Raw genomic sequence first — 26,447 nt, 5'->3', positions numbered from 1 at the left:
CTTCCGTCTCTAGAGCCAGGTTGCAACTGAGAGCAATGGAGGCGTTTGCCCCATTAAATAAACACAGCTTGCATAAGACACATCACAGCGTTCTTCTATTCAGATTGACCCAACAGGCAGGGTTCACAGGGAAACCCCGTGAAAGCATGTGACAGCCTCTTTGCGTGCCGCATGATGCCAAATAGAAGAGGAGGAGCCGTGACCGGCTGCTGCGTGGCCCGTTTCGGCCAAAAAAACATAGCCGCTGAGCCCTTGCTGTTACGGCTAGCTGAACAAGCTAGATTGGGAACCAACCAAACCGAATCCATATACTAGCCTAGAAACCATTGTCAGATAGGATATATGAGTGTACGTACCTGCAATATGGATTAGGTTTGTGCATGATAGGCATTTCTGACTGGCTGCTTCGAGGTTTTGCACTTATGTGTTATGTCTGAAACAACCTTTTCTTATTTAAGCAGCCATTCCTCTGCAGTGTGGAACTTTGGTATTTTCTATCCAAATGCAATAAAATTTATAGCACAACCCCCAAATGTCACATCTGCCAAATTTTTGACAGAGAAGAGAAAGAGTATCTACTTTAGAGGCAATAAAATAATGTTCCCCTTTATGTTTCGTGTGAGACTTGGCTATGCATCTGCTTGTAACTTCCATGAGTAGCATCCTAAATCTTTGGTGAAGTAGACTAGATTTATGTCTGTCCTGATATCTCTTGCTTTTTATTAATGTGAAGAATGTTAGACCCACCTCAGCAGTTTCAGTTACACAAAGGAATAAGGAACTGGCAATATGCATTCCCATCCATTTTCTAGACCAGGGCTTCATTTTCAAGTAATTCTCAAGTGTACCGACAACTTTACTGTGTTGTAATAAAACAAATAAGGTAAAGGTAAAGGTTTCCCCTGACGTTAAGTCCAGTCATGTCTGACTCTGGGGGTTGGTGCTCATCTCCATTTCTAAGCCGAAGACTTAGACACCTCCATAGACACCTCCAAGGTCATGTGGCCGGCATGACTGCATGGAGCACTATTACCTTCCCGCTGGAGTGGTACCTATTGATCTACTCACATTGGCATGTTTTCAAACTGCTAGGTTGGCAGAAGCTGGAGCAACAGCGGATGCTCACTCCGCTCCCGGGATTTGAACCTGGGACATTTCGGTCTGCAAGTTCAGCAGCTCAGTGCCCTTCGCCACTGGGGCTCCTTAATAAAACAAATACAATCTAGGTATTTGTGTAATTTGTAAGCTAAGTCAGTAGGATGTATATAAAGAAATAATAATAATAATAATACCTTCAAATAAACTCCTGCATATGCCCATGGAGCTTCTAGGTCTCACATAGATCCAGCCAGTCTCCATGACCCCATCTTGTCATCTCCTATCCAGCAAGCCACTCAGAAAGATGAATTCCCACAATAGTGGAGTATCTCTTCTGATTTCTTTTTGCTTTAGATAAGTCTGTTTTTATTCCTCGTGGCTGTGCAGCAACAAACGCAGACTATGCCATAGTGTCTTGAGTGCTTTATAAGCTGATGAACTATATGCCGCAAACAATTGTTGGCTGTCATTCCAGTCTGTTGGCCTGGGTGACTTGCCAGTTTTTGTTCTTCAACAGAAGGAATTTTATTTCATGGAAGCAGCCTTAGGCGAGCATCCTGATAGTGACTTACATGTGTATATGTGTAACTTAACATGAACTTCAGTCTGCTTTTAGAAGTATCACATAAGGCTTTTCCCTTGTCCTTCTTCATTTCAAAGGCTCCTGTGCCCAGGAGCTATTGAGTTGCAAGAGAAGCAATTGTTGCTTATCCTTACTAGAGAGTAGGAAATGGGTATTTAGACCACGATCATGACTGCTTTGAGCTGAGAGAAGAGGAATGGGAACATTTTCTCACCAAGCTGAAATCAGATGTTTCTCTATGGACTAAATTGGGCACCCACTTTCCATAACAGTAAGTAACAGGAACAGAGGATTCTCCCAGAACTTGGTAGCTGTGGGCTGGCATGAGGGTGCATAAATATGAAATCAGGGCTGTTTGCATATGTAGAATCTCAGCTTTGATGTGCATTGAGTCAGCACTACTTTTACTGTCAGGGGTCAGCACACTGGGATATAAATTCTTGACTGTATTGACCAGATGATGAATACACATTATTTTGTTATTGTATTACTGACTCTATTGTGATATGCACAAACATATGCTACTGCAGAAATATATATAGAGAAAGAGATGGGGGAGAGATTCTGTGTGCATACTCTAAGAATAGTCTAGATCAGTGGTTCTCAACCTGTGGGTCCCCAGGTGCTTTGGCCTACAACTCCTAGAAATCCCAGCCAGTTTACCAGCTGTTAGGATTTCTGGGAGTTGAAGGCCAAAACATCTGGGGACTTACAGGTTGAGAATCACTGATCAAAATAATAAGCGTTAAATGTAAGACCCATGAGCCAAATGCCTCCCACCGTGTCATTTTATATGGCCCTCCAGATGATGGACTACAACTCCTGTGCTTTTCATCATTAGACATCATGATTACAGCTGACGGGAGTTGTGATACTTTAATACCTGTAGGTTTGTTCTGTTTAGTCATGATAGTAGGGTTTGATTTTAGATGCAAGGCTTAGGGAAATGATGTCTGATTTGAAAATGTCCTTTAACCTTTTCCCAATCTCAAAGCCACAAGGGCTGTTGGGTTGCAACTCCCATTATTCCCAGTCTAGATGGTGGATAATCTATAGTGATGGGAGCTGCCATTCAACAACATCTGGGGATCCAAATTGGGCAGAAACTAAAAACTTACCTGTCCGAACGTATCTCCTCTTATGAACCATCAAGGACCCTGAGATCGTCTAGGGAGGCCCTGCTCTCGGTCCCACCTGCCTCACTAGCACGGCTGGTGGGGACGAGAGACAGGGCCTTCTCGGTGGTGGCCCCTTGGCTGTGGAACACCCTCCCTGGCAACATTCGGCAAGCCCTGACCCTTCTGGGATTTCGGAAAAATTTAAAGACATGGCTATGTGCACAAGCGTTCAATGAATAAGCACTATGATCGTGACACGACCTGAATTATTGGCTTATGTACGAGGTATCTAGATGAATGGGCTTAAGTATTTATATGTTTTTTATGTTTTTAAGCTTTGTATAATTTTTTTATTAAGTATTTAATTGATTTAACTGTGTTGTATGATTTTATTGATTTTGCTTTTGAGCACTGAATCTTGCCAATTATTGTAAGCCGCTTTGAGTCCCCTCGGCTAAGAAAGGCGGGATAAAAATGTTGTAAATAAATAAATAATAAATAAAGAGTACCAACCACTATGTAAAAAAGTGATAATGGCCCTCAGTATCCACAGATTATCCATCCATGGATTCAATGGCTCTTTGAAGGTAACCATAAGACTGATGTGTAGCCCTTGATGAAAATGATTTTGACATCCCTGGTCTTGATTAATCTTCTGTCCCACCTTTTCAGCCGCTTTTAAATGTCCCAGTTTTTCCCTCCTCTCTTTTTCTTCCTTTGACATCAATGTGCATCACTTGCTGTCATTATACCACATTGTATAAAATAATGCCCCTACATCATTAATATCTAACTGAAATTATAGTTTAGTGACTTAATTGTGTCTTAATTTTATTTGTTCACATTCCATGTGTACCTTTTCATGTTACTTTTTTCCTCTCATTCACTCCATGGCTCTCAAGCAAAGGATTCATTTTAATATCGTTCCTGTTGTTTCTTTCTTTCTTTCTTTCTTTCCTTCCTTCTTTCTCTTCTTTGAAGTCTTAATTGACTTGCAATCCCTGTTCCACATCACACCTTCCTATTCTCAACCTGAATGTGTGTGTGTGTGTGTGTGTGTGTGTGTGTGTGTGTGTAGTGAGTTGAATATTGATCAACATTTTCCAGTCCTCAAAGTGCGACATAAAATGAAGGAGCAATATAATGAATATATAAAAGAGCAAAGTACAATAGAAGATTACAGGGCAATTAGTTCCAAATGAATTTTAAAATTAATAACACGTCATTAATTAAAAATCCAAAGAATCATCCATATTGATGACTGGGATAGTGATACTTTTGCTTTCTGATGGTTCAGTATATGCAAATATTGTTACATACACAAAACTATTAGAATTATTACACAGTAAACACTCAGGTAACCAAAACTCGAGTAACTGGAACTCTCAAACAACCCCCAAAAAAAAAAAACCCCAAAGAGATAATACTAAATTAGATTAAAGTGAAACCAATTTTTAGCAGAAATTATACATTTAAGTTTGTCCTTAATTGTCTTACTATCAAGTCAATACAGAGCTTATAGTATGGTATAGTATGGTATATAGCAGGCATGGGCAAAGGTTTTTGCCTTGGGGCCGCATTATGGTCCCGACCTAGAGGGCTGGGTCAGGAGGGAGGGCAGGGCAGGGCCCGGGTCATCCTCAGGTTGTTCTCCTTCTACTCGCCCCATCCTTATGCCGGGAGGAAAATGGGACGTGTGGCGACTGCCCCAATCCTCCTCCCCTAATCTCTCGTCCTCTCATCATTATGCTGGGAGAAGGGTAAGACAGGGGATGGTTAAGAGCTCTGCAGAGGGCTTTTAGCCACTGCGTGCCTTCCTTGGGCTCTCCTTTCAGCATAAGGATAGGGCCACTCACCCCATCCTTATGCGAGGAGGAAAATGAGGCATGAGGTGACTGAGTGCACTCCAGAGGGCTCTCAGTTGCTGCATGCCTTCCTCCCCCGTCCTTTCTGCATAAGGATACGGCAGGCCACTATGTCCTTAGGCTGAGAGGACAGGGAAAATGAAGAGGGCCTGAGGTAAGTGCCCAGAGGGCCGTATCCAGCCCCTGGGCCTTAGTTTGTGTATTTTTAATAGTAACTTTCAAGTACAGTAGAGTCTCACTTATCCAAGCCTCGCTTATCCAAGCCTCTGGATAATCCAAGCCATTTTTGTAATCAATGTTTTCAATATATCGTGATATTTTGGCTCTAAATTCGTAAATACAGTACAGTAGAGTCTCACTTATCCAAGCTAAACGGGCCGGCAGAACGTTGGATAAGCGAATATGTTGGATAATAAGGAGAGATTAAGGAGCAGCCTATTAAACATCAAATTAGGTTATGATTTTACAAATTAAGCACCAAAACTTCATGTTATACAACAAATTTGACAGAAAAAGTAGTTCAATACACAGTAATTCTATGTAGTAATTACTGTATTTACGAATTTAGCACCAAAATATCACGATGTATTGAAAACATTGACTACAAAAATGCGTTGGATAATCTAGAATGTTGGATAAGCGAATGTTGGATAAGTGAGACTCTACTGTAATTACAATATAACATTACTGCGTATTGAACTACTTTTTCTGTCAAATTTGTTGTATAACATGAAGTTTTGGTGCTTAATTTGTAAAATCATAACCTAATTTGATGTTTAATAGGCTTTTCCTTAATCCCTCCTTATTACCCAAGTTATTCGCTTATCCAAGCTTCTGTTGGCCCGTTTAGCTTGGATAAGTGAGACTACTGTAACCAGAAACTACATTTATCTAGCAGCTACAAATTCACATGGGTGCTGTTCAATGGAGAGTCTACTGTATCAAGTATGTGCATAAGTTGTATATGGAACAAAAATGAATCCGTGTTCAGATATCTCCAAGGTGTCCCATTTTGTAAATAAATGCAGAAGTGTCTTGAAATCCAAAATACAAAACATTTCAGAACCCAAGTATTTTGGATATTGAAGCTGTACTTCCAACAGCAACCAAGACAAACACAAAACACTACCTCCCAAAAGTACAAATGAATCAGTCCAAAGACCTCCGTTTCAGTGTCCAGAGAACACTTCTAGCAAGAGCACTACAGATCATGTTTTGGAACCCCCTTGCAGCTCATCTTCTGTAGCAACTGGTATGCATTGCACTGTCCAGCTCAGCAATAGATAAATCACCTGGAGCTTTCAACTTTCAACTACTATTCCCATAATTTGTAGCTCTTAACTGTGGTGACTGGGGCCTTGTAGAGAATTGAGCCCAATGCAAAGCATGTATCCTACTGTTGTTGAGCTATATCCCCTCCCTGCCTATTTCTGAAATATGCAGAAGATCGTGTTTTCACTTTCATGCTCAGTTTTATACAGAACATGGGAATACTATTATTCATGTATTTTTGTAGTCCAAATCCCAGAACCCCTCAGCTGGCGTAGAGAAACAAGAAATCTTCTGATACAGTTTTTGAGTTAGGCCTTTTTGATCTACTTGCCTCCCATATTCATGTGGACTAGAAGGACTGCTTTGCATCCCTATGTGAACATTTATGTGTTTCTGAGTAACAAATCTTTTAAAAGATTGAGGGGACTATCTCATTCAACAGCCTTTTTTGCTGTTCCTTTGGGTAGCTTACTGTCTGCCTGTTGAAAAGGGGAGCACATGCACATTATTAATCTGGCAGTATATGAACAACAGCAATAATATAGAAATTGATTAATTCTTAACAGTTGTTCATCTTGGTAAACAAATTGGCAACACAGAACTAAATGCAATGAAAAATAATCTATGAGACATTGAGGTCACATTTTTCACTCTTGTTGAGCAGTCAATTTCTGATTTCCTTTTTATATAGCTCTACTGGAGTCATTATTAGCCCAAGAAGTTATAAAATAAGAAAGAGGTTTCAAATCTCATAACAACGCCATGAAACAGTGCCTGGAATGCACTATATATCACACTGCCTTGCTTTTTAGAGTATGTGGAAATAGAGTTTTTGGTTTATGTGCTAGGAAAAGATGTTGAAAGTTGCAGTCATGGGACCTGTAATTGTTAGTACACTGTATTTTTGTAGGGTTTCTTCTTTTTTTTACAGAGTCTTGGATCTTGTTAAAGATGTAAAGGTCGATCTTTTGCTTGTACAACTAATTTAATCTATAAAAATCACTTGGGGACCCACAGGTTGAGAACCACTGTTCTACACAGACCCAAAGCCCATGATGGGTTCTAGATTAAAAAAAAACACTTGCAAAGATCTAGACTTTTCAATAAGGTTGGGAACTCTGCAGGTGTGGGCTCTGTAGGGATTGAGGATCACCTTCCTCCATCCCAGTTTTTTTGGGATCTAGGAGCCTGAAGAACCAGGATTGCACTGCCATATTGTCCTCCCTTGCCCCTTTTCTGTTATTAAACAAGTTAAATGTACAGAGATACCATTACTGGAGTCTTAAAAGTTCTCAGTTGCACCTGGAAATGACACAGCGAAGCAGTCAAAAGGAAATTCTCCCTTCCCCTCTTGAATGCTCCATTGTGACATTTCCAGGTGCAATGGAGTGCATTTGAAGCCTTCAGGAATGGTATCTCTGTACTTTCAACTTGTTTAATGATAGAAAATGGGCCACAGGTGGGCAGGGGGCTAGTGGCCACACCCCCTCCCAGGGGACAATACTGATTTGGCATGGGGAAGAATGTAGCGACGCACACTTCCCTCCCAAAAATGATGGAGTTTGGACCCATTATGTGGCCTAAATCCTGAGGTGAACCGGCATTTTAATTGCTAGTTCCTATTGGGATTTAGGCCTGATTGGAATCCTATTTTTTCTTTATGTAATATATATCCTACCTTTTCCCCAACATGGGACTCAAAATATCAAATGTCACATCTGAATTATGTTTTCCATATTTGGATTTGATATCCTGAATGTCAGTTAAAACCAATTGTGAGATTGCAAAACCTGAAAGTTTGAGGGTAAGAGGACTTGCATAATTGTTAAATTCAAAGAGAAATCCCAATGTGTTTCTTTTCCTGGCAGTTGTATTCTCTATTATCTCTGTATTATCACAGCTTTTTGGAGGGAGGTAGATTTAAGACATTATTGCTTGCCAGCTAGAGGAATATTTAGTGAAAAAATCATGGTAGAAAATCCAAATGCCTTCCATTAGGTATCATGAGATACAATTGATTGGGAAGGTCTGTGCAACTCCATATCTCATTGGAATGGCCCAGAATTGTTCTTGATGGACAATTATGTTATCATCGAAGAGAGAAGGATTCTTAGGAGGTATCCTGAAAGTAGCTTTGCATTCTAAATTGAAATTACACATAACTTGCTATAATAAAAATGAATGACTTTCTGTCAGTACAGTCTGCTTCTACAGTAGTTCCATTTTACCTGCATGCTCTGAGCCAGCCTTCCCCAACCAATAACTATGCAAGGCCGGAGATGTCTGGTTCTATCCTAATCCTGTTCTCATTGTGGCTTTGATGCACAGTCAGATGTCAACTGAGTATAAACGTTTTGCACCAAATGAATATTAACTTATTTTCCATATGTCTCCTCCAAATTTAAATGTACCCTAAGACCAGAGATAAACTCAGATGTATACTACAAAACTGGTATTTACTTACATTGAGCACTTTTATTTTTGCTTTTTAGAAAGAGCTAGTTCATACTGAATTCTATCCACTTCCTCCATTCAGAGGTGAAGTTATTACTTCACTTGGGCAGTGAAGAGAAACATATGTATAATGCACACTGCTGATATAATACCAGACAACAGTGTTATCCTTCTGCAGAATAAGAATATATATGAGAGAGAACGGGTTTTTATCCCTATTTATTCTTGTCCTCCTTGTTTTTGTTTCCCAGAGGATCATAAAAATATTTTAAGCAATTCTTATACATGTCAGGGGCTTTGGAAGGAGATCAGTATTTACTGCTTTCCTTCCTTCCTTCTGCCTCCAGGGTTAGACTTGCTCATTCTGCAAGTTCTTGCTCACTTAAGTGCCTTTAGGCCACATCTTGGAACAGTTATTGTGAATCGATGTGAATTTTACATTCGTATTGATTCCAGTTTGATTTTGCCCACAAGCAGCCTTATCAAGCTCCTGGCAGTTTCAGTTTGATGGACTAGGTTGTAGAAACAACAGAGTCAAAGCTGATGGCCTTCTGTCTTTATATCCCACCTTTTTCTTCAAAGCCAGGACTCAAAGTAGCTTAGAAATGCATATAAGAAATGCATAGAAAATAAAGATAAAAGCAGACAAAATGTTATTGTTAAAATATAACCAAAGAATAATCTATAACCCAAATTTTAAAAATAATATCTATTAACAAAAAGGGCATACAAACAGTACTATCTATCATCTGTCTATCAGCAATCACTTGTGGTCAAGTATGATTGATCTGGATGAGAGTGAACAAATTCAAATTGATTACAGACAAGACAGAGGTCCTCCTGGTCAGTCGTAAGGCCGAACAGGGCATAGGGTTACAGCCAGTGTTGGACGGAGTAACACTCCCTCTGAAGATGCAGGTTTGCAGCTTGGGAGTGATCCTGGACTCATCACTGAGCCTGGAGCCCCAGGTTTCAGCAGTGACCAGGGGAGCTTTTGCACAACTAAAACATGTGTGCCAGTTGCGCCCGTACCTCGGGAAGTCTGACTTGGCTATGGTGGTCCATGCGCTAGTTACATCCCAAATAGATTACTGCAACGTGCTCTACATAGGATTGCCTTTGAAGACTGTTTGGAAGCTTCAAATGGTCCAATGGACGGCAGCCAGATTGCTCACCAGAGTGGCGTACAGGGAGCATACAACTCCCCTGTTTCGCCAGCTCCACTGGTTGCCAGTCTGCTACCGAGCACAATTCACAGTGCTGACTTTAGCCTATAAAGCCCTAAGCGTTTCTGGCCCAAATGTATCTCTCCTTATGAACCATCTCGGAGATTAAGATCGTCCTAGGAGGCCCTGCTCTCGGTCCCGCCTCCCTCGCAAGTGCGATTGGTGGGGACGAGAGACAGGGCCTTTTCAGTGGTGGCCCCTCATCTGTGGAACTCCCCCCCCCCAGTGACGTTAGATCAGCCCCCTCCCTCCTAGCCTTTAGAAGAAAGATAAAAACCTGGCTGTGGAATCAGGCTTTTAGTGAATAGAGCAGTGCAATAACAGATCTGGAAATATGGAATTGACTATCGAAAAGCCTGGATTATAATTATGGATGGCGTGATTTTAATGTAATGTTTTTAAATGTTTAATATGGCTGTTTTTAATCTAATTTAATTTTAATGTCTGTATGATATGTTTTTAAGGCATTGAATTATTGCCTCCATGTATGCCACCTTGAGTCCCCTTCGGGGTGGAGAAAGGCGGGGTAGAAATAGAGCAAATAATTAAATAAATAAATGATTGTCTTCCATGGGTAGAGTCTTGGCAGTAAAGGACCATAGGGACTTCTTCTGGATCCACATGGTCTTTCGTGTGTATGCTAATGTTTTTGTGTCAAGTTGCTTTGAGTCTCCTTCAGGAGAGATAAAGCAGGGTATAAATAAATATAATAATAATAGTAGTAATTCTTAATGAAGAAATAGATTTCCAAATAAAGGTGGTCCCAACAAGGGTTTGCTTCCTTTTGGCACTTTTCTCCCTTTTGCCCTCTATTCGTGCCTCTTCAAAATCCATAGCACCATTGGTAACAGCTGACTTCCGACTAGAATACTCTAGGGCCAGGACTTCCCAGTTCTCAGTATTTATACCACATTTTTAAAGGTTATCTTTAAGCCCATCTTTAAATATCTTTTGCTGTCCACCAAGATTCTATTTTCTGTTCTTGAGCCGAGAGTAGGGTAACCGCTTTGGGAGACAGTGATCAGGCATCCAGACAACATTATCACCAGTACAGAACTGTACACTACTTAAACTCCTTTCCTGATGAATAGTTTTCAAAAGTACACCAGAAGGAGTACACCAGTCATGGTTGTAGGGTGGTGAGATAGTCTGAACTGTATCTGTCTCACTCTATATAGCCCTTGAACTTGGATGCCACCACACATCCAACTGTCTCCTCCAGAAATGAAATACTGCAACAGGCTGGTAATTATCCAATAAGATATGATTCAGGGAGGACCTTTTTAATCAAAGTCTTACAAATTGCTCCTTTTATGTATGTTGGCATTCTGTCTCACTGTCAAGAAGCATTGACAACTCAGGTAGATTTCCTTCTTCCACAAATTCTAGTTCTTTCTTGATCTTTGTATTGATTTTCTTGCAATGATGGGACTAGATAATGCAGTACACCAAAGAATTTCAGAAGAACATCAGTCTGTGGTTTATAGATTATAGCCAAGCATTTCAATCATGATAATGAAAAACTGTGCCTCACTCTACAATAAATTGTTGTGTATGATAACATCTGATTGCTTTGATGCATAGCCAAAATTCAGGAGAAAAGATCACTATAAGGACATAATATAGAAAAACAGAATGGTTTCCAGTTGGCAAAGAAGTGAGGAAAGACTGCATTTAACTTGTACACTGAACATATCAAACATAAAGCAGGATTAGACTCAGAAAGAAGGCACAAAAATTGCAGGAAGGAACATCAACAATTTCAGCATAGAGATGATACCTTACTGCTATCAGAAAATGGTAAGTACTTGAAATGATTGTTGAGGAAAGTCTAGAAAGAAAGTTCAAAAGCAGAGTTACAGTTTAACAGTAAAATAGAAAACAAAAATAATGACAGTGGATAATTTCCACAACTTTAAAGTAGATTATGAAAACATCACAATGGTCAAATACTTTCTATACCTCAATACAATCATAAATAAAAATGGAGAGCGTGGCCAAAAAAGAAGATTAGGACTGGGAAAGGATAAAATCCTCTAGTGTAAATAGATCTATTATATTATATATTATATATATAATGGAGTACGAAAGTCAAGAATGTCCATATAATTGTATTTTCAATTTCTATGTAGATTGTGAAAGGTGGATAGTGAAGAGAGCTAACATGAAAATATCAAGCCATTTGAAATGTGGTGCTGGAGGAAAAATTGATAAATATCATAGGCTGTCAATTGGATCCTACAGCAAATCAAACCAGAATTCTGCCTAAAAGTCAAAATAACCAAATGGAGGCTAACATACTTTGTCCCTATCACGAGAAAATGTGATCCACTGAAAATGACAATAATGCTTGGTAAAGTAGCAAACAGAACATAGACAGATCACCTCACAAGTGGAGACTCACCACATCCCTGAGTTTTCAGAAACATAAAAAAATCTTGGAAACTTTGGAACTTCCTTTTCAGTACCTGAAAAAGCATCACTATATGACTATTCTCATTAATCCCCAAGGCAACACCTCGTTCTCATTAATTGCTCATCAGTCATTTATGCATTTTTTAGATTTCCAGGTTTAAAGATGCTACTAAACAGGCTTTGTTCATGTCTCTGGTCATAAACATTGATACAAATCAGTGCCTTTGTAATAATCCATAGAATGACTATTCTTCCTAAAAGATTGATCTCAAAGAAATGGAGAAATGACACCTACTGCTTGGTATTACTTTATTTGTCTCTTCAGAATTCAGTAACCCGGCTGTGGGAAGCACAAAGGCCAATTCACCTTTAATGTGAAGTAGATAAGTAAAACTAGGTAGAGAGTTTTTGTTTTTGTTTTTTTTCCGTGTCAGGAGCAACTTGAGTCGCTTCTGGAGTGAGAGGTAGAGAGTGAGTCAAGAGATCTTGGCTAGTCCCCTCCTAGCCATGTGTGATATTAGAAAAACAACTGACTATTTAGCTAATGACTAGTTGCAATCCTATTAACTTTCCAAAGTATCACATAAATACATAGAACATTCTCAGGACCTGGAGGAATTTTTTTTTTAGTAACAGGTATGAGGTGGCCAGTTTTTAGTATATTACTTAACAGTCTAATGGCTATCCCAGAGTTACAAGAGCTTTGTTTTCATCCAGATCTTATAAAACTGCTTTTTAAAAGGAATTGTGAATGTTGTTCCACATTTTAAAAGCAGCACTTTGTTTTTGTTGCAGTCTATTAAAGTATTCCCTCAGTTACATGATGGCACAAACATCTAACTGAAGGAATGCATAAGTTACTTGTTGCATTGCTTGCTCCTTTTCATTTCTTTTTATTTCCTTTGTTGGGGAGGAAATCTTTAAACTTTTTTTTCGTGTCAGGGGTGACTTGAGAAACTGGTGTGAGAGAATTGGCTGTCTGCAAGGACATTGCCCAGGGAACACCCAGATGTTTTGATGTTTTTACCATCCATGTGAGAGGCTTCTCTCATGTCCCCACATGGGGAGCTAGAGCTGATAGAGGGAGCTCATCCACACACTCCCCAGGTTGGATTTGAACTGGAAACCTTTAGGTCAGCAACCCAACCTTCAAGTCATCAGTCCTGCCAGCACAAGGGTTTAGCCCACTGCGCGACCAGGGGTTCCATCTTATGAGAAGAGGATTCAAAAATTGTAAAAAAAAAAAAATCCCATCAAAATTGCCCATTAATGAGTAAAAATTGCTTTCTGCTTGTGATGAATTGGAATTTAAAACTAGGTATCTCAAGCTTTTATTGATCCCTGCATTCCAATTTGATAAGTGGTTGTGAATTTTCTGGCTTTCCAGTGTATTTTCTGTTCTGATGCAAGATGGTGACAGTGAAGAGAAATCTCATTCTTCGTGCTATTGAGCTGGTATAATCCAGCTTTTCACAACACTGCATTGGACTAAATCTCCTATCATCCCCAGACATATCAACACACTTAGAAGGCACCAGCTTGGGGGGTGTTGTTGTAATTTCCTACTCTCTGAATAATGAATCCGTTTTGTGCCTGTGATGCATCATGTTCAAGATTACAATAGATGTGAATCTGTTTATACAGAGTACTGTGAGAATCCACTTTACCCTCAGATGCATTTTATCTTTTGGGAATTCAGTACACAGTTTCGGTGAGAAGCCTGTTGTTTGAATCTGTCATTTTTATTGACATGAAGAAACCTTTTCTTAGAACTCTGCAGCTTTTTCTTCTGTTTGTTTTGAGAGGGCAGCAGGAAAGGTTTCAAGTGTAGACTGCAAAGGAGATTGCTTGAGACCAGCTGTGGCAATCTCCCCTCAACCCACCCAACCCCATGGTGTTTTTGTAGGGGAATGAGAAATCTGCCTTTGAATGGAACACTAAGGGAGAATCCAGTTCAGTCACAGACGTGCTCTACTCTTTCTTCATTGTGTCACAAAAGAAAACCCGAGCTGAGATCCTCTATCAAGCAGACAGAGCTAACATTTCACCTGTAGAGCTAGTTGTTTTCTCCTCTGGCCCACCAACTTTGAAGTCCCAGGATGGCCATTCCATCTGCTCCTGTTTTCTGATGGGGCTGGGTGGGAGAGAGAATGCTGATGATACAAGGGCAGCCAGTTTCCGATTGGACCAAGGAGAAATAAGAGGACTTGCATAAATGGATGTCCTCTTATTAAAATTGCTGGAAGAAACATTAACAACCTTAGGTATGCAGATGATACCACCCTGATGGCTGAAAGTGAGGAAGAGCTGAGGAGCCTTATTACCAAGGTGAAAGAAGAAAGTGCAAAAGCCAGGCTGAAGTTAAACATCAAGAAAACCAAGATCATGGCAACCAGACTGATTGATGACTGGCAAATAGAGGGAGAAAATGTGGAGGCAGTGACAGACTTTATATTTCTAGGCATGAAGATCACTGCAGATGCAGACTGCAGCCAGGAAATCAGAAGACATTTACTTCTTGGGAGAAGAGCAATGGCCAACCTCAACAAAATAGTGAAAAAGCAGAGACATCACACTGGCAACGAAGGTCCACATAGTCAAAGCAATGGTATTCCCCATAGTAACCAATGGATGTGAGAGCTGGACCATAAGGAAGGCTGAGCGAAGGAAGATAGATGCTTTTGAACTTTGGTGCTGGAGGAAAATCCTGAGAGTGCCTTGGACCGCAAGAACCAACCAGTCCATCCTCCAGTAAATAATGCCCAGCTGCTCACTGGAGGGAAGGATATTAGAGGCAAAGTTGAAGTATTTTGGCCACATCATGAGAAGACAGGAAAGCTTGGAGAAGAGAATGATGCTGGGGAAAATGGAAGGAAAAAGGAAGAGAGGCCGACCAAGGGCAAGATGGATGGACGGTATCCTTGAAGTGACTGGCTTGAACTTGAAGGAACTGGGGGAGGCAACAGCCAACAGGGAGCTCTGGCGTAGACTGGTCCATGAGGTCACGAAGAGTCGGAAACGACTGAACGAATGAAGAAGAAGCATAAATGGATTGCACTTTACTTTCACTTACAATTGGAGACCAGAAGAGCAGCATTTTCTACACCCAAATGCTTCTTTTTTTGCCATCCCCTCCCCATTAGTGAGCAGCAGTAGTAATAATCCGTCCCAGGAAAGGTTTTTGACGGGGTTTATAGAGAGTAGTCTTCATGTCTCATCCAAAATGAAACGTGGGCATATGTAAGTTACTAACAGGATTACCTGTGTCCTACAAGTTTAACTATTATGCAGCAGAATTAAAAAACACAAATGCAAAGATAACTTGAAGTTTAACTCCTAAAATATCAAGCTAAAAAATTACATTGAGTAAGAGATTCCAGTGGCAGAAATGACTTTCCCTTGTTGGAAAAAAATGTAAATGGGAAGCGATGAGATGTAGAGATTTTTTACAACTCAGTAGGTGATAGTGCCACAGAATGTCTATGTTCTATAAGGATTCTACCTCCTGGTGCAAAGAATCATAGAATCATAGGGTTGGAAGAGACCACATGGGCCATTTGATCCAACCCCCTGCCATGCAGGAAAAGCACAAGAAACCCCCCAACAGATGGACTTGACTCCAGTCTTCTGGTGCAGTTCTTGGTTCCTAACTAATCTTGAACAGTTGCATATGCTTAAGTCTTTGCAGACTCTTCTCTATGCCATTTTAAAGGTCTAGTATGGTAACTGGGGAGCTCTCTGAGTGTATCATAGAATAATAGAGTTGGAAGAGACCACATAGGCAATCTAGTCCAGCCCCCTGCCATGCAGGAAAAGCACAATCAAAGCACCCCCAACATATGGCCATCCAGCCTCCAAGGAAGGAGCTTCCACCACCCTCCAAGGCAGAGAGTTCCACTGTTGAACAGCTCTTACAGTCAGGAAGTTCTTCTTAATCTTCAGGTGGAATCTCCTTTCTTGTAATTTGAACCCATTGCTCTGAATCCTAGTTTCCAGGGCAGCAGAAAACAAGCCTGCTCCCTCTTCCTTACGACATCCTTTCACATATTGTACATGGCTCTCATGTCTCCTCTCAACCTTCTCTTTTGCAGGCTAAACATACCCAGCTCTTTAAGACGCTTCTCATAGGGCACGGTCTCTAGACCTTTGATCATTTTAGTTGCCCTCATCTGGACACCTTCCAGCTTGTCAATATCTCTTTTAAACTGTTGTCCCCAGAATTGGACACAGTATTCCAGATGAAGTCTAACCAAAGCAGAATAACCAAACCAAACCATTGACTTCCCCTGATCTAGACACAATACTCCTTTTGATGCAGCCCAAAATCCCATTGGCTTTTTTAGCTGAAACATCACATTTAAAGTTTTCAAGGTAGTTATTGTAGTCATGAGGTCTATGGGATAGATTACTACTGACACAACGGATTTTTACAATAAGGGTGGGGATCAACTCAATAGAAAATGGAGAAAAAATGCTTCATGTTTGTATGTGGACCTACTTCATTTTGCCCTTTCTAACCAACTTAAGCTGATTTGTACTAGAGGAGTTATCCGATCTGAAAGTTACATAAAAAGCTGTGAACACAACATTCAATCATGCATTATATTGGGAGGAATGTGCCCAAAAACATATGTGAATTTTCTTGTAATTTAAAAAAAAATCAAATGTGAAGTGAATGTAATTTAAGGCTAGAAAAATGAGAAACTAGGAGTAACTAAGATTGACAGATCTTTTTCTATTCAGTAGACTCATTTCTACTCAATAGGCAGAAAGCTGTGAAAATTGAGAAACAACTGGAAGTCTCTTGTGACTTATCTAGAATCATAGAATGGGATCCCTGCTGCGTATATTGAGTTTGAAAATTATTGACAATATCAACCGAGAATGTCTCCTGAGCAAACCCCTACTTTAAACATGTGGTTTATAATTATTTTATTGCTTTTGAAGATCCTTACCTTAATTCTAGTCCTGATTGAACACATGGTATTTCTCTGGTTTTGAAATGAAAGCACTTCTTTTAAACACCTGAAACTTCTTATGCAATTATATTTTTAAAAACATGTATTTTCTGCACTTTCAAGCTGTCCATGGCTTTTTCACATTTGTGTCTGGTGACTTAGAATGGAGATGGTTGAAAAGTTTGTGTGTGGGTAGGATTTCAAGTCTATTTTTCCTTTCCTTCTGAAATATACAGATATCCCAATGAACGTTTGTCTTTTTACTGCCTCTACTGCAGTACACATATGAATGACCCTTCCCCAGTCTCTGGAACAGTTTTCTCTTGATTACCTTTAATATACTGGACTGAAACTCATGTCTGTGCTAACTATGATGAGAATTATCATTGAGAGAGCCCATCATTGCAGAAGGACGCCTGATTACAGAAGATTTTACAATCTTTTATCCTGTAAAACTGCATAGGCAATTACAGAAAGGATATTTTGAGGAAGAACCTCTTTTGTTTTGCTCAGAAACAGTACACAATAATTTCTCTTTTTGTGTCTTTATTGGTATAGGAGTTCCCCCTAATTTTCCAATTCGTATTGGTTAAAAAATACCCATAAAACCCAACAATTATGTCTGAAAGGGAGAAGGAGGGCTATGTGTCTATTGGGAACTTGACTAAATTATTGTTTACATAATATGTATCATATCATATTCTGTGTCTATGAATGGCATAGTACTTACTTGTAATTACTCTTTCACCTTCAGGTAATCCTATGAGCTGTGCTGGGTATTCATAAATGATCCAAGTCAACTCAGTAACTCACATGGTTCATATTACGATTCTAAATCAATTCCTTTCGTAATTAGTGATGTGAGGGTTTTTCTGATTTGGGAAGTGGTCTAAAATAATTTTACTGAGGTTTAATTTGGATCAGGCCTAAATAAACTCATTGAAGAATTGGATGCACCTTGAACTCCTAGTCATGTGGCAGGAATAGTGAAGGGCTTGATCATTATTAGGCAAATGTAAGACTATTGATACTAAGGTTTGTGGGAGATGTCATTTGCATTGCTAGTAGGGGTGTGCGAGACCTCAGAAACGGTTCTGTTTTTGGCTGTTCCCTGTTCCATTTACCAGGAAATTCCCAAAATCAGGAGGGGAAAAATACTGTTCCGTGATCCGGCAGTCAGAAGTCCCATTTACATTGCAGGGAAATCCCGCCCATTGGCGACAATGGGGAAACTTATGAGTCTTCTCTTTCTGTCATTTTTATGGCTATAGGAATGAAAATGGCCACATTTGGAGGACACATTTACAACTGCAAGCCACACACACCCCCCAAGTTTCAGAACATTCAGGTCATCACTGATTTTTAAATATTTCTACAAATAAAGGAAGGCTGCTGGACTAGTGCAGGAGTACACACAAGCCAGAGGTTAGAGCAGGGAGGAAATAGCAGAGCTGAAGAGGGGAACTAGAAGAAAGGGCTTTTTTGTAATTTTAAAAGATTTGGAGGGGGGCTGCTTGTGGAGAACAGAGTACAGAAGCCAGAAAGTAAGGCTGGGAAGGGATTGAAATTGAAATAATATTCTCCCCGTGGTCCCCAGACTATCCGTCCCTTCTCTAAACCTATCCCACACTCAGTAAAGTTAAAACAAAAAAAGATTTAAACAAAAATACAAAAATACCCCTTTTGTCACTCCCACAGATGCACGCTCACCCACACCTCCCTAGCAAAATCAGTAAAATAAAAGGATGACTTTAAGAAAGATGTTTATCTAAGAAATTTTATGATATAATGCAGAAGAAAAAGATTGGAATTCTCAAAAATCGATCCTAAGCAGTGATGGCACGGAGCTAGAACACGAAGATAGCTAGCACACAGTATCCCTCTCTCAAATGCCAGGGCACAACAGCTGGTGTATATAGACCAACTTTTCAAAGAGACATGTGATCTGCTTTCTTCTTCTGATTGGCTCTGTCAAGAATAACAGGGGAGGGGGGGAACCCATGCATGGCTGCTCTTGTCAATCACGGAGCAGCCAAATCTTCCGAATATAGCCAAAATAGCCTTTGGCTGCCCCCGTCTGACTCCCCCCCCCCCCCCCCGCCCGGTCCATTTTTGGTGGTCCAGTTGCTAGATTGCCGAATTTTCCAAAATTGCGAAACGGAATCATGCACAGCCTTAATTGCTAGTGTGGTTCCTTAGTAAGGTCTTCTGAGCCTTGGGAAACTAACGCTCTTAGAGATCTTGATGTCCATGCTGCTGCTGACCACTCTTGCAGAAGAATCTTGTGAACTAGGATTTCTCAAAAATGTAGTGTTCTCAGGGTTGTAGATTCTTGTTAAAAGGAGATGGAATTCTTAGAAAACTACATTTCCTAGGGACATTAGCGTCTAATAAATGCTGCAGCGGTTACCTCTCCCCGTTACTGCCTGGAACGGAAGAGCAACTGAAGGGATGGAGCATTAGAAGCACATTCAGATGTCCAGGAGTTTTAGCATCGGCTGTAATTACTCCAGATATTCTAAGCTGTGAAAGTTTATATTTCAGCTGCATTGCTTTGTTTGTCTTCATCGCAACTTACATACTGACATTCCCAAACTGCATAATCTTACCTTCAATATTCTGTTACCAGATGTTTCAGCACAGGGTAGATACTTAAGAGTTTAATAAGCTGCCTCTTTGGAGTCTATTAAATTAGTATGCTTTGATGTTTCAGTAGCTGGATCAAGCCCTAAGCCTTAAAAAAGTCTTTGTATTTCCTGCTCTGTCATCTAAATGCAATTTTCATAGTGAAGGAATGAAATATTCACCTCCCTGTCAAAACTAGCAGCTGTCATTCTGAAAATCACTTTATTTCGGTATGTTATCTCTCTCATGCAACCTAAAAAAGAAAGATGTGTCTATCCTATTCATAAAAAACTAAAACCAGATCATCTGTCTTAATAGTTTATAGGCACTGCATTTTTAATATCAGACAGAGAGAAGTTCAGTATCCTGGTCAATATTTAACATTACATTGATTTCAAAATTAATATTTAATGTTGTTTGTAAGCTTCTATTCACTTGTATGTAAGGAGGAGGAAGATGAATAATCCTTCTTTTACAAAGCTCCTATGTTTATCTTTAAAGGTGTCTGTTTCCTTAAATGTACATTTATGATTTCAGAGATTAACAAAATTGTTTCATTGTGGCAGAAGTCTTAATAATTACTGTGCAAATTTCAGGGGAATGCACAGTCCCATGAGCAAACATTTGGGAATTTCTATATTAGAGAAGCCAATTCAGACTTGGAGGTATGACTGTAAGTTCCATTATTTAGTTGTGTTTTGCCTGAAATTCTTCGATAATTTTGATAGTCGCATACGCCCACAAAATGTGCACATACAGAGAGAGAGGAGGGAGCGATTGCATGCATTTTGTAATGGAAGAAAATAGCTTCTTTGTTTTGCTCTTCCTAGGCCTTTCATAGTGCTGCCGCCTCTGATGGAATGGATAAGAGTCGCTCTGGCTCACGCAGGGCACCGTCGCAGCTTCTCCATTGACAGCGATGATGTACGGCAAGCGGCCAGGCTTTTACTACCCGGAGTTGACTGTGAACCTCGGCAGTTAAAGTAAGTCGGTATGAAGAAATGATATGATTTGATAAAGCATCCGCTGTAGCTTAACAAGCAGAGTAAATGGTTTACTTACATATCCAGAATGCAGATTTGAAAGTTGCTTTCCTTCTTCTTCTTTTGTATCATATAGCTCAGAAAAATCGATAATGGTATTTCCTTTACAAGATTGTTTGAGCTGGTTTTTGACTTCATGAGGCTTACATGCATGCATGTTTAAAAGGGCTGGATCACGTTCCAAGCCTTCCTTTCGAATTCTGTTTGCATTTTCTCCTGCTCTGCCATCAGATGCTGTTTTCATAATGAGAGGCTGAAGTGCTGATCTAATTATCTCAGTCTTCTTGAGCTACTCCGCAAAATTTGGAGGGTTTAAAGGGTTGCAAAACCAGCTTTTCTCCCTTGCCTTCTGCAGCCGTAGTGTGAAGAGGGTGTTTGGCACCAAGAAGTACCTCCAGCTCCTGCTGTAAAGATTCTGGGATTTAAAAATGCAGAAATGTGGCTAGATGTTTTGGTACATACGTTTGGTAGAATTAATTATGAAACGCTGCTATATTGTGTATAGTGATTTGCTGATGCTGCTGTGAATAAGTACGTTCTGTATATGTATTATATAATAATAATACCAAAACATGACAGTAAAAAAACAAAACAGATCTTTATTTTTGCATTGTGCATATGGGATGATTTATGCTTAGCATTGTAAGCCTGTCAAGGCAGAAATTGGTTATCTGGTTGCCTAGTAGCTTCAGACCAGAGTCTGACAATCCTGAGGCTCTCCCTTGGAAACTGGTGAATTCAAACCTAATTGCACATACAGTATATTTTTTCCAGCATCTTCACAATAAGTTCCAAAAGATCCTTTCATTATATACAATAAAGATCTTATGCATTGCATATCCCTTGGTATAGCAACCTTTGTATTAGTGGATTCTGATGTTTCTTGTTGCAGTGCAAAAAAGGTCTGTGCTTCTCAGTTGTGTGTGCAACTAACTAGCTATAAGAGCATGACACTGATTAACTTTCCTTGAGTCCCTTATTTTAAGTGGCATCTTGAATAAATGTGCTGGCCCTTTTTCAGTGTGGAAGTTCCAAAGGGAGACAAGAGACATCCTTTTTTTTTCAAATGCCTCTACTTATTTTTGGCATGTTGCTCTGGCAACTGTATCAAAGACATGTCCTTCAGCCCTGCTCTTGTTCTGCTTCTTACCTACTCTTAACACATTTAATTAACAATTCAGTAAACCTTTTAAAAATATTGTAGACATTGCTTTCTTCAGAAGGGATATATTCCATAAAATGATATTGCATTTCAAATATCGACCACTCACCTTTATATCAGAAATGAGGAATCTTAGGCCTTTCAATGATTTCATCTCCTAGAAGCCTCAGCCAACATTGCCAAAGGTAACAGATAGTGGAAGTTATAACTCTAAGGATGAATCTACACTATAGAATTAATGCAATTTGATACCATTTTAACTACCATGGCATAATTCTGTGGAATCGTGGGAGCTGTTTTTCAGTGAGGCAGAGAAGGCTGAAGACCTTGTAAAACTATAGCTCCTGTTATTCCATAACATTGTTCCATGGCAATTAAAGTGATGTCAAACTGCATTAATTCTACAGTATAAAATATGTACCCCAAAACAGCTCAAGGTTGCCACCATTATGTTACAACGAAGAATTCAAAAACAGATACATATTCTTCCAAGAAAGCTTGCACAAACTTCCAGTAGTCAGAGTGGTTGAGGGATTGTGGAAGCTGCAATCCAAAACTAACTCCTCCCAATTTCGGGTAGATTGCAGTGCTAGAGTATTGCCTTCACATGCAAACAATTCCCAGTTCTGTCCTTGCCATCTCCAGGCATGGCTAGAAAAGACTGTTGTCTGAAATTATGGAATACTACTCCTGAAATATTAAAGAAATCTATGAATTGATCTATATATAGGGCTATGGTTATGATACTGTTGAAAAGTAACTTTTTGTGGATTTCAGACCACCTGCATCCTTTTCCTCTGGTTGCTCTTTGATTCCAGTTTATGGTTTGCTCTTCAGTCTTTCCACTTGTGGAACCTTTGATTGTTTCTCTTCAGCTGGTTTGTGTTTGGGACTAATGATTCCTTGGCCCCATCTACACTGCCATATAAAATCCAGATTATTTGCTTTGAATTTGATTATTTGGCAGTGTAGACCCATTTACTCCAGATTATCTGCTTTGATAATTTGGATTATGTAACAGTGTAGCTCCAACCCTTGACTCCAATATCCTGGTGCAGTTCTTAACTCATTTGAACAGTTGCATACATTTGAGTCTTGACAGACCCTTCTCTGTGCCATTTTAAAGGTCTAGCATAGTAACTGAGGTGTATCAAAGCAGTTGCAGATTCTAATAAATTGCCGCACTGATTAGCAAAACATTCTGCCATAACCCAAACATTCCGGTCCATCTCAAGTTTCAGCCAGGACAGAACTCAACAACAGTTCTAAAAATCTATGTATGTGTTATTCTTGGCATCATGGTGAAAACAGCCTTGTGGGTTCTTTGGTGTGTTTGTGTGCTTTTTAAAATAAATGTGTCCTGAATACCACTTCTGAAAATGGTTTTCCTCAAATTTACAACCAAACATTTTTATGAGTTATGCACTTACAGATATATATTTTTTCTGAATTCATCATTCACATATGAATGTTGTTGACAATTCAAGACACATCATGTGAATGGTGTCAGACACTGTTGTGTGGCCCATTTATACATTTTGTGCTGGAGACTGGTGACAGTCTAATTAGACAACCATCAGTGATATATTGCTGAGCTTTCACAACATTTGTCTTAGATTGTCAGCCGCGAAATGATAATACTGATATTCACCAAAAATCAGACCATCACTGTTCTACATATGTGGGAAATCTATGACCCTACAAATGTTGTTGGAGTACACTTACATCAGACCAGCCAGCTTGGGCTGTTTTTGTAAATGGTGGAAGTTGTAAGCCCAGTAATATTTAGGGGGGCATCATTTCTTTGTGCCTCTTATAACTGTGTATAGAGGAAGGAGTGTTGAAGAACTCACCATAAGTAACCAATTTCAGTTTTTAAAATGCTAAATAGCAGAGCTTAGAAAGGTTACTGAGAAAACTAACACATTAGCACTTGCTTTTGCATTATGTTTTCAAAAATAGTTTGCTGTGTTGCCTGCAAAAAAATTGCAATTTCCACTGCTCATTAGCAATGCTTCACTGTCACTTTGCAGTACTTTCAAATTACTGGATTGTTTTTTTAAAGTAAGAAAAGCTAATAGAAATACCAATAATTACTTCCAAATCCCCAAAATAATCTTCAAAAATAATGTTTGGAGCATTATTGGTAACAAGTAGCAAGTAACATGTTATTTTGTTCCATTCCTCAACACAAAACAATGTCTATGGTGCTGATGTTGTTGACTCAGAAATGCTTTAAAGTGATGGTGCTGGCATTCATTGCTAAAAATTAAAGTATTTTTAATGCACCATATTGTGTTCTATCTCTATTAAATGCTAGGCAGAGGGGATCAGTATCAGACCACATGTTTTGAAGGCAGAAGATTCCAAGTGTTTCCAGATTGAAAGGCTTAGACAGTTGATTTGCCAGGGAATTGCTTCTGGCTTAAGCAAATAGTAGCTTGGAGTAGCTGGATGGACAAATCCTGTGCCATGGTGTGAGAGAGGTGGCTTCCACTTTGTACCTGTGGCTTCTTTTTATGATAAAAGACAGTAGTTAATAGACTTTCCTTGGGTTTAAACTATCACACACCTAATTTAAGATTACAATGCTAAGGACAGAACAAAGATCCCTGAGGCTTTACTTGAAAGGGGTTTTCTTAATTCTGCTTCAAACTATGTGACAATTGGAATTGATTCCCACACATGCCCTCTTGACTAATACAGAAAAGAGTGATCCTTGTGATTTCGTACTGTATGATTCTATGATCCACTTCTTAAACCGTGATATACAACTGGGTAGCCATGGACACATAACTTTCTATCATCCTAACTACCTCACAAGGTTGTTTTGAGATCTATTTGAACACTCTGAAGTTTCTGCAATACTTTATTTAAAAGTCCTTAGAAGAATATGAAGACCTCCAGTGGTAGTTAGTAAAACTGCAGCAAGGTCTATAGTTAGATTTCGTCATTCTCCAAAAAGGGAATTTAGGGTGCATCACTGTTAAATTAAGTTTCCATAGCTCAGTGGGAATTTGCCTCCTGGTCTGCTGGAGTCTACCAACTCAAACCAACATTAACTGTGGCTTCAATTCAGAGCTAGTCATTCTCAGAGTAAGCTCTTGAAATCAGTGACACTTAGATTTCAATTACCGTATGTTAGTTGTGACTGATGTATGCTCCATTTATTTCAACAAGTCTACTTAAAGTATGACTCACTGTCATACTTAGGTACCTTAGTTATCTTTAGATATTTGAAAGAATGTGATATGGATGATGTATCTAGGACAATTCTAAGCATCATTGAAAATAAGTAGCTCTCTCCAAATATCTCTTTGTCTGTGTGTCTGTCCTTCCATCTATATATTAATGTATTTTATTATGCATATTTATACCCTGTTCAGCCACAAATTCTTTCAGAATACCTTGTGAATTATTAATTTATGCCCTGCCCTCTTGTTTACAGTTGAAATAAGACACAACACACAAGGAAAAGGTAATGGCAGTGGGGGAGTGAATTAAGTTCAGTCAATACTGCTTGTTCTTCTCTCCCTCCGAGGTCAGGGCAGTGGCAGCTAGGATGGATGGAAGGCCTTTCATCTGCATCTGGGTCTAAGCATAATGGACCTTTCCTTCTGAGGTCAGGGTAGTGGGAGCTGGGATAAGGAAGGACCTTTCATCTGCTTTTCAGCCTAAGGGTGATGTAGCTGTGCCTGCTTCTTTTTCTTTCCCTCCGAGACCAGGGCAGTGGCAGTTGAGGAACTTACCTTGAGAACATGAAAGGCAGTACCTGGAATGCAGCTTGTTTGCACTACCAGATGAGGAAGCAATTGGAGCACAGTCAGCCATCCTGATTGATTGCCAAAAATAGCTTTGGTAGTGGTCTTGCCTCTAGTCCATTCCCAAATGTTTGGGCTACTTTTGAATTTAATCAGTCCTTTTAGAAGAGCTATAAGCTCATAGGTATTAACCATAAGTTGCAAATCCCTAAAATCTGTACTATGTGAAATAGCACTTCTGTTTGTCCAAATTTTGCACTGTTCAGTTTAATTGGATAACTCTTAAGTTATGAGAGCAAGTTAAACCTTCTTTCTATTTGCTTTCTCCACAGCATGCACAATCCTGAATATTACATGGAACTTCTTATCCATGGAAATTAGTGGCATAGTTATTGACATAGTTCTCTCTGTCTTCTTTGATTTTTTTTCTCTCTAGAGAAGGATTTGGTGTGATTCTGGACAAATTCAGAATCGAGAAAGCTCGTAAGAAACAGCATGTAGAACAAAGCATATGTTATTCGTAAATACAGGTTATTATCTGAACACTTACAACATACCTGTCTGGGAATTGTAACCGACTACAACTTTCAAGTATTCAGTGATTGCAGATTCTGGCACCTGTGGTTGCAAAAAAAACCCTTCCAAAATTGGAAAGATTATTTTTTAAACAATGGCTAATTTGCAAAGGGAACATTTGCAACTTCACTTTCACTTATATACACAGATAAGGGGAGAGAAGCAGGAGGTCTTTACAGAGCTGAAATAGTACATGTTCCCCTCCAGCTAATTAAGAGCAGCCCCCTTTCATATCCTAGATTTTGAATAATCCTCTCTTTCCAGTCATGACTGCTACAATAATGAGGTTGA

At 39.5% G+C, this 26,447-nt stretch overlaps 1 protein-coding gene across 3 annotated transcripts in view; it reads left to right on the top strand.

Annotated features, from left to right (window-relative positions):
* abtb3 (ankyrin repeat and BTB domain containing 3) overlaps nucleotides 1–26,447 on the top strand; it is a 275,369-nt gene that overhangs the window by 209,244 nt on the left and 39,678 nt on the right. For all 3 annotated transcript variants that reach the window (XM_062983030.1, XM_062983028.1, XM_062983029.1), the window contains exon 4: nucleotides 20,445–20,597. In XM_062983030.1, the coding sequence (XP_062839100.1) occupies nucleotides 20,445–20,597 (153 nt within the window). The remainder of the gene's footprint in view (nucleotides 1–20,444; nucleotides 20,598–26,447) is intronic.

The sequence above is a fragment of the Anolis carolinensis genome, chromosome 5 (genome assembly GCF_035594765.1).
Source record: "Anolis carolinensis isolate JA03-04 chromosome 5, rAnoCar3.1.pri, whole genome shotgun sequence".
In the NCBI taxonomy this organism is placed as follows: domain Eukaryota; kingdom Metazoa; phylum Chordata; class Lepidosauria; order Squamata; family Dactyloidae; genus Anolis; species Anolis carolinensis.
Note: the sequence above shows the minus strand (reverse complement) of the source record. Positions and strands in the feature narration are given on the sequence as shown.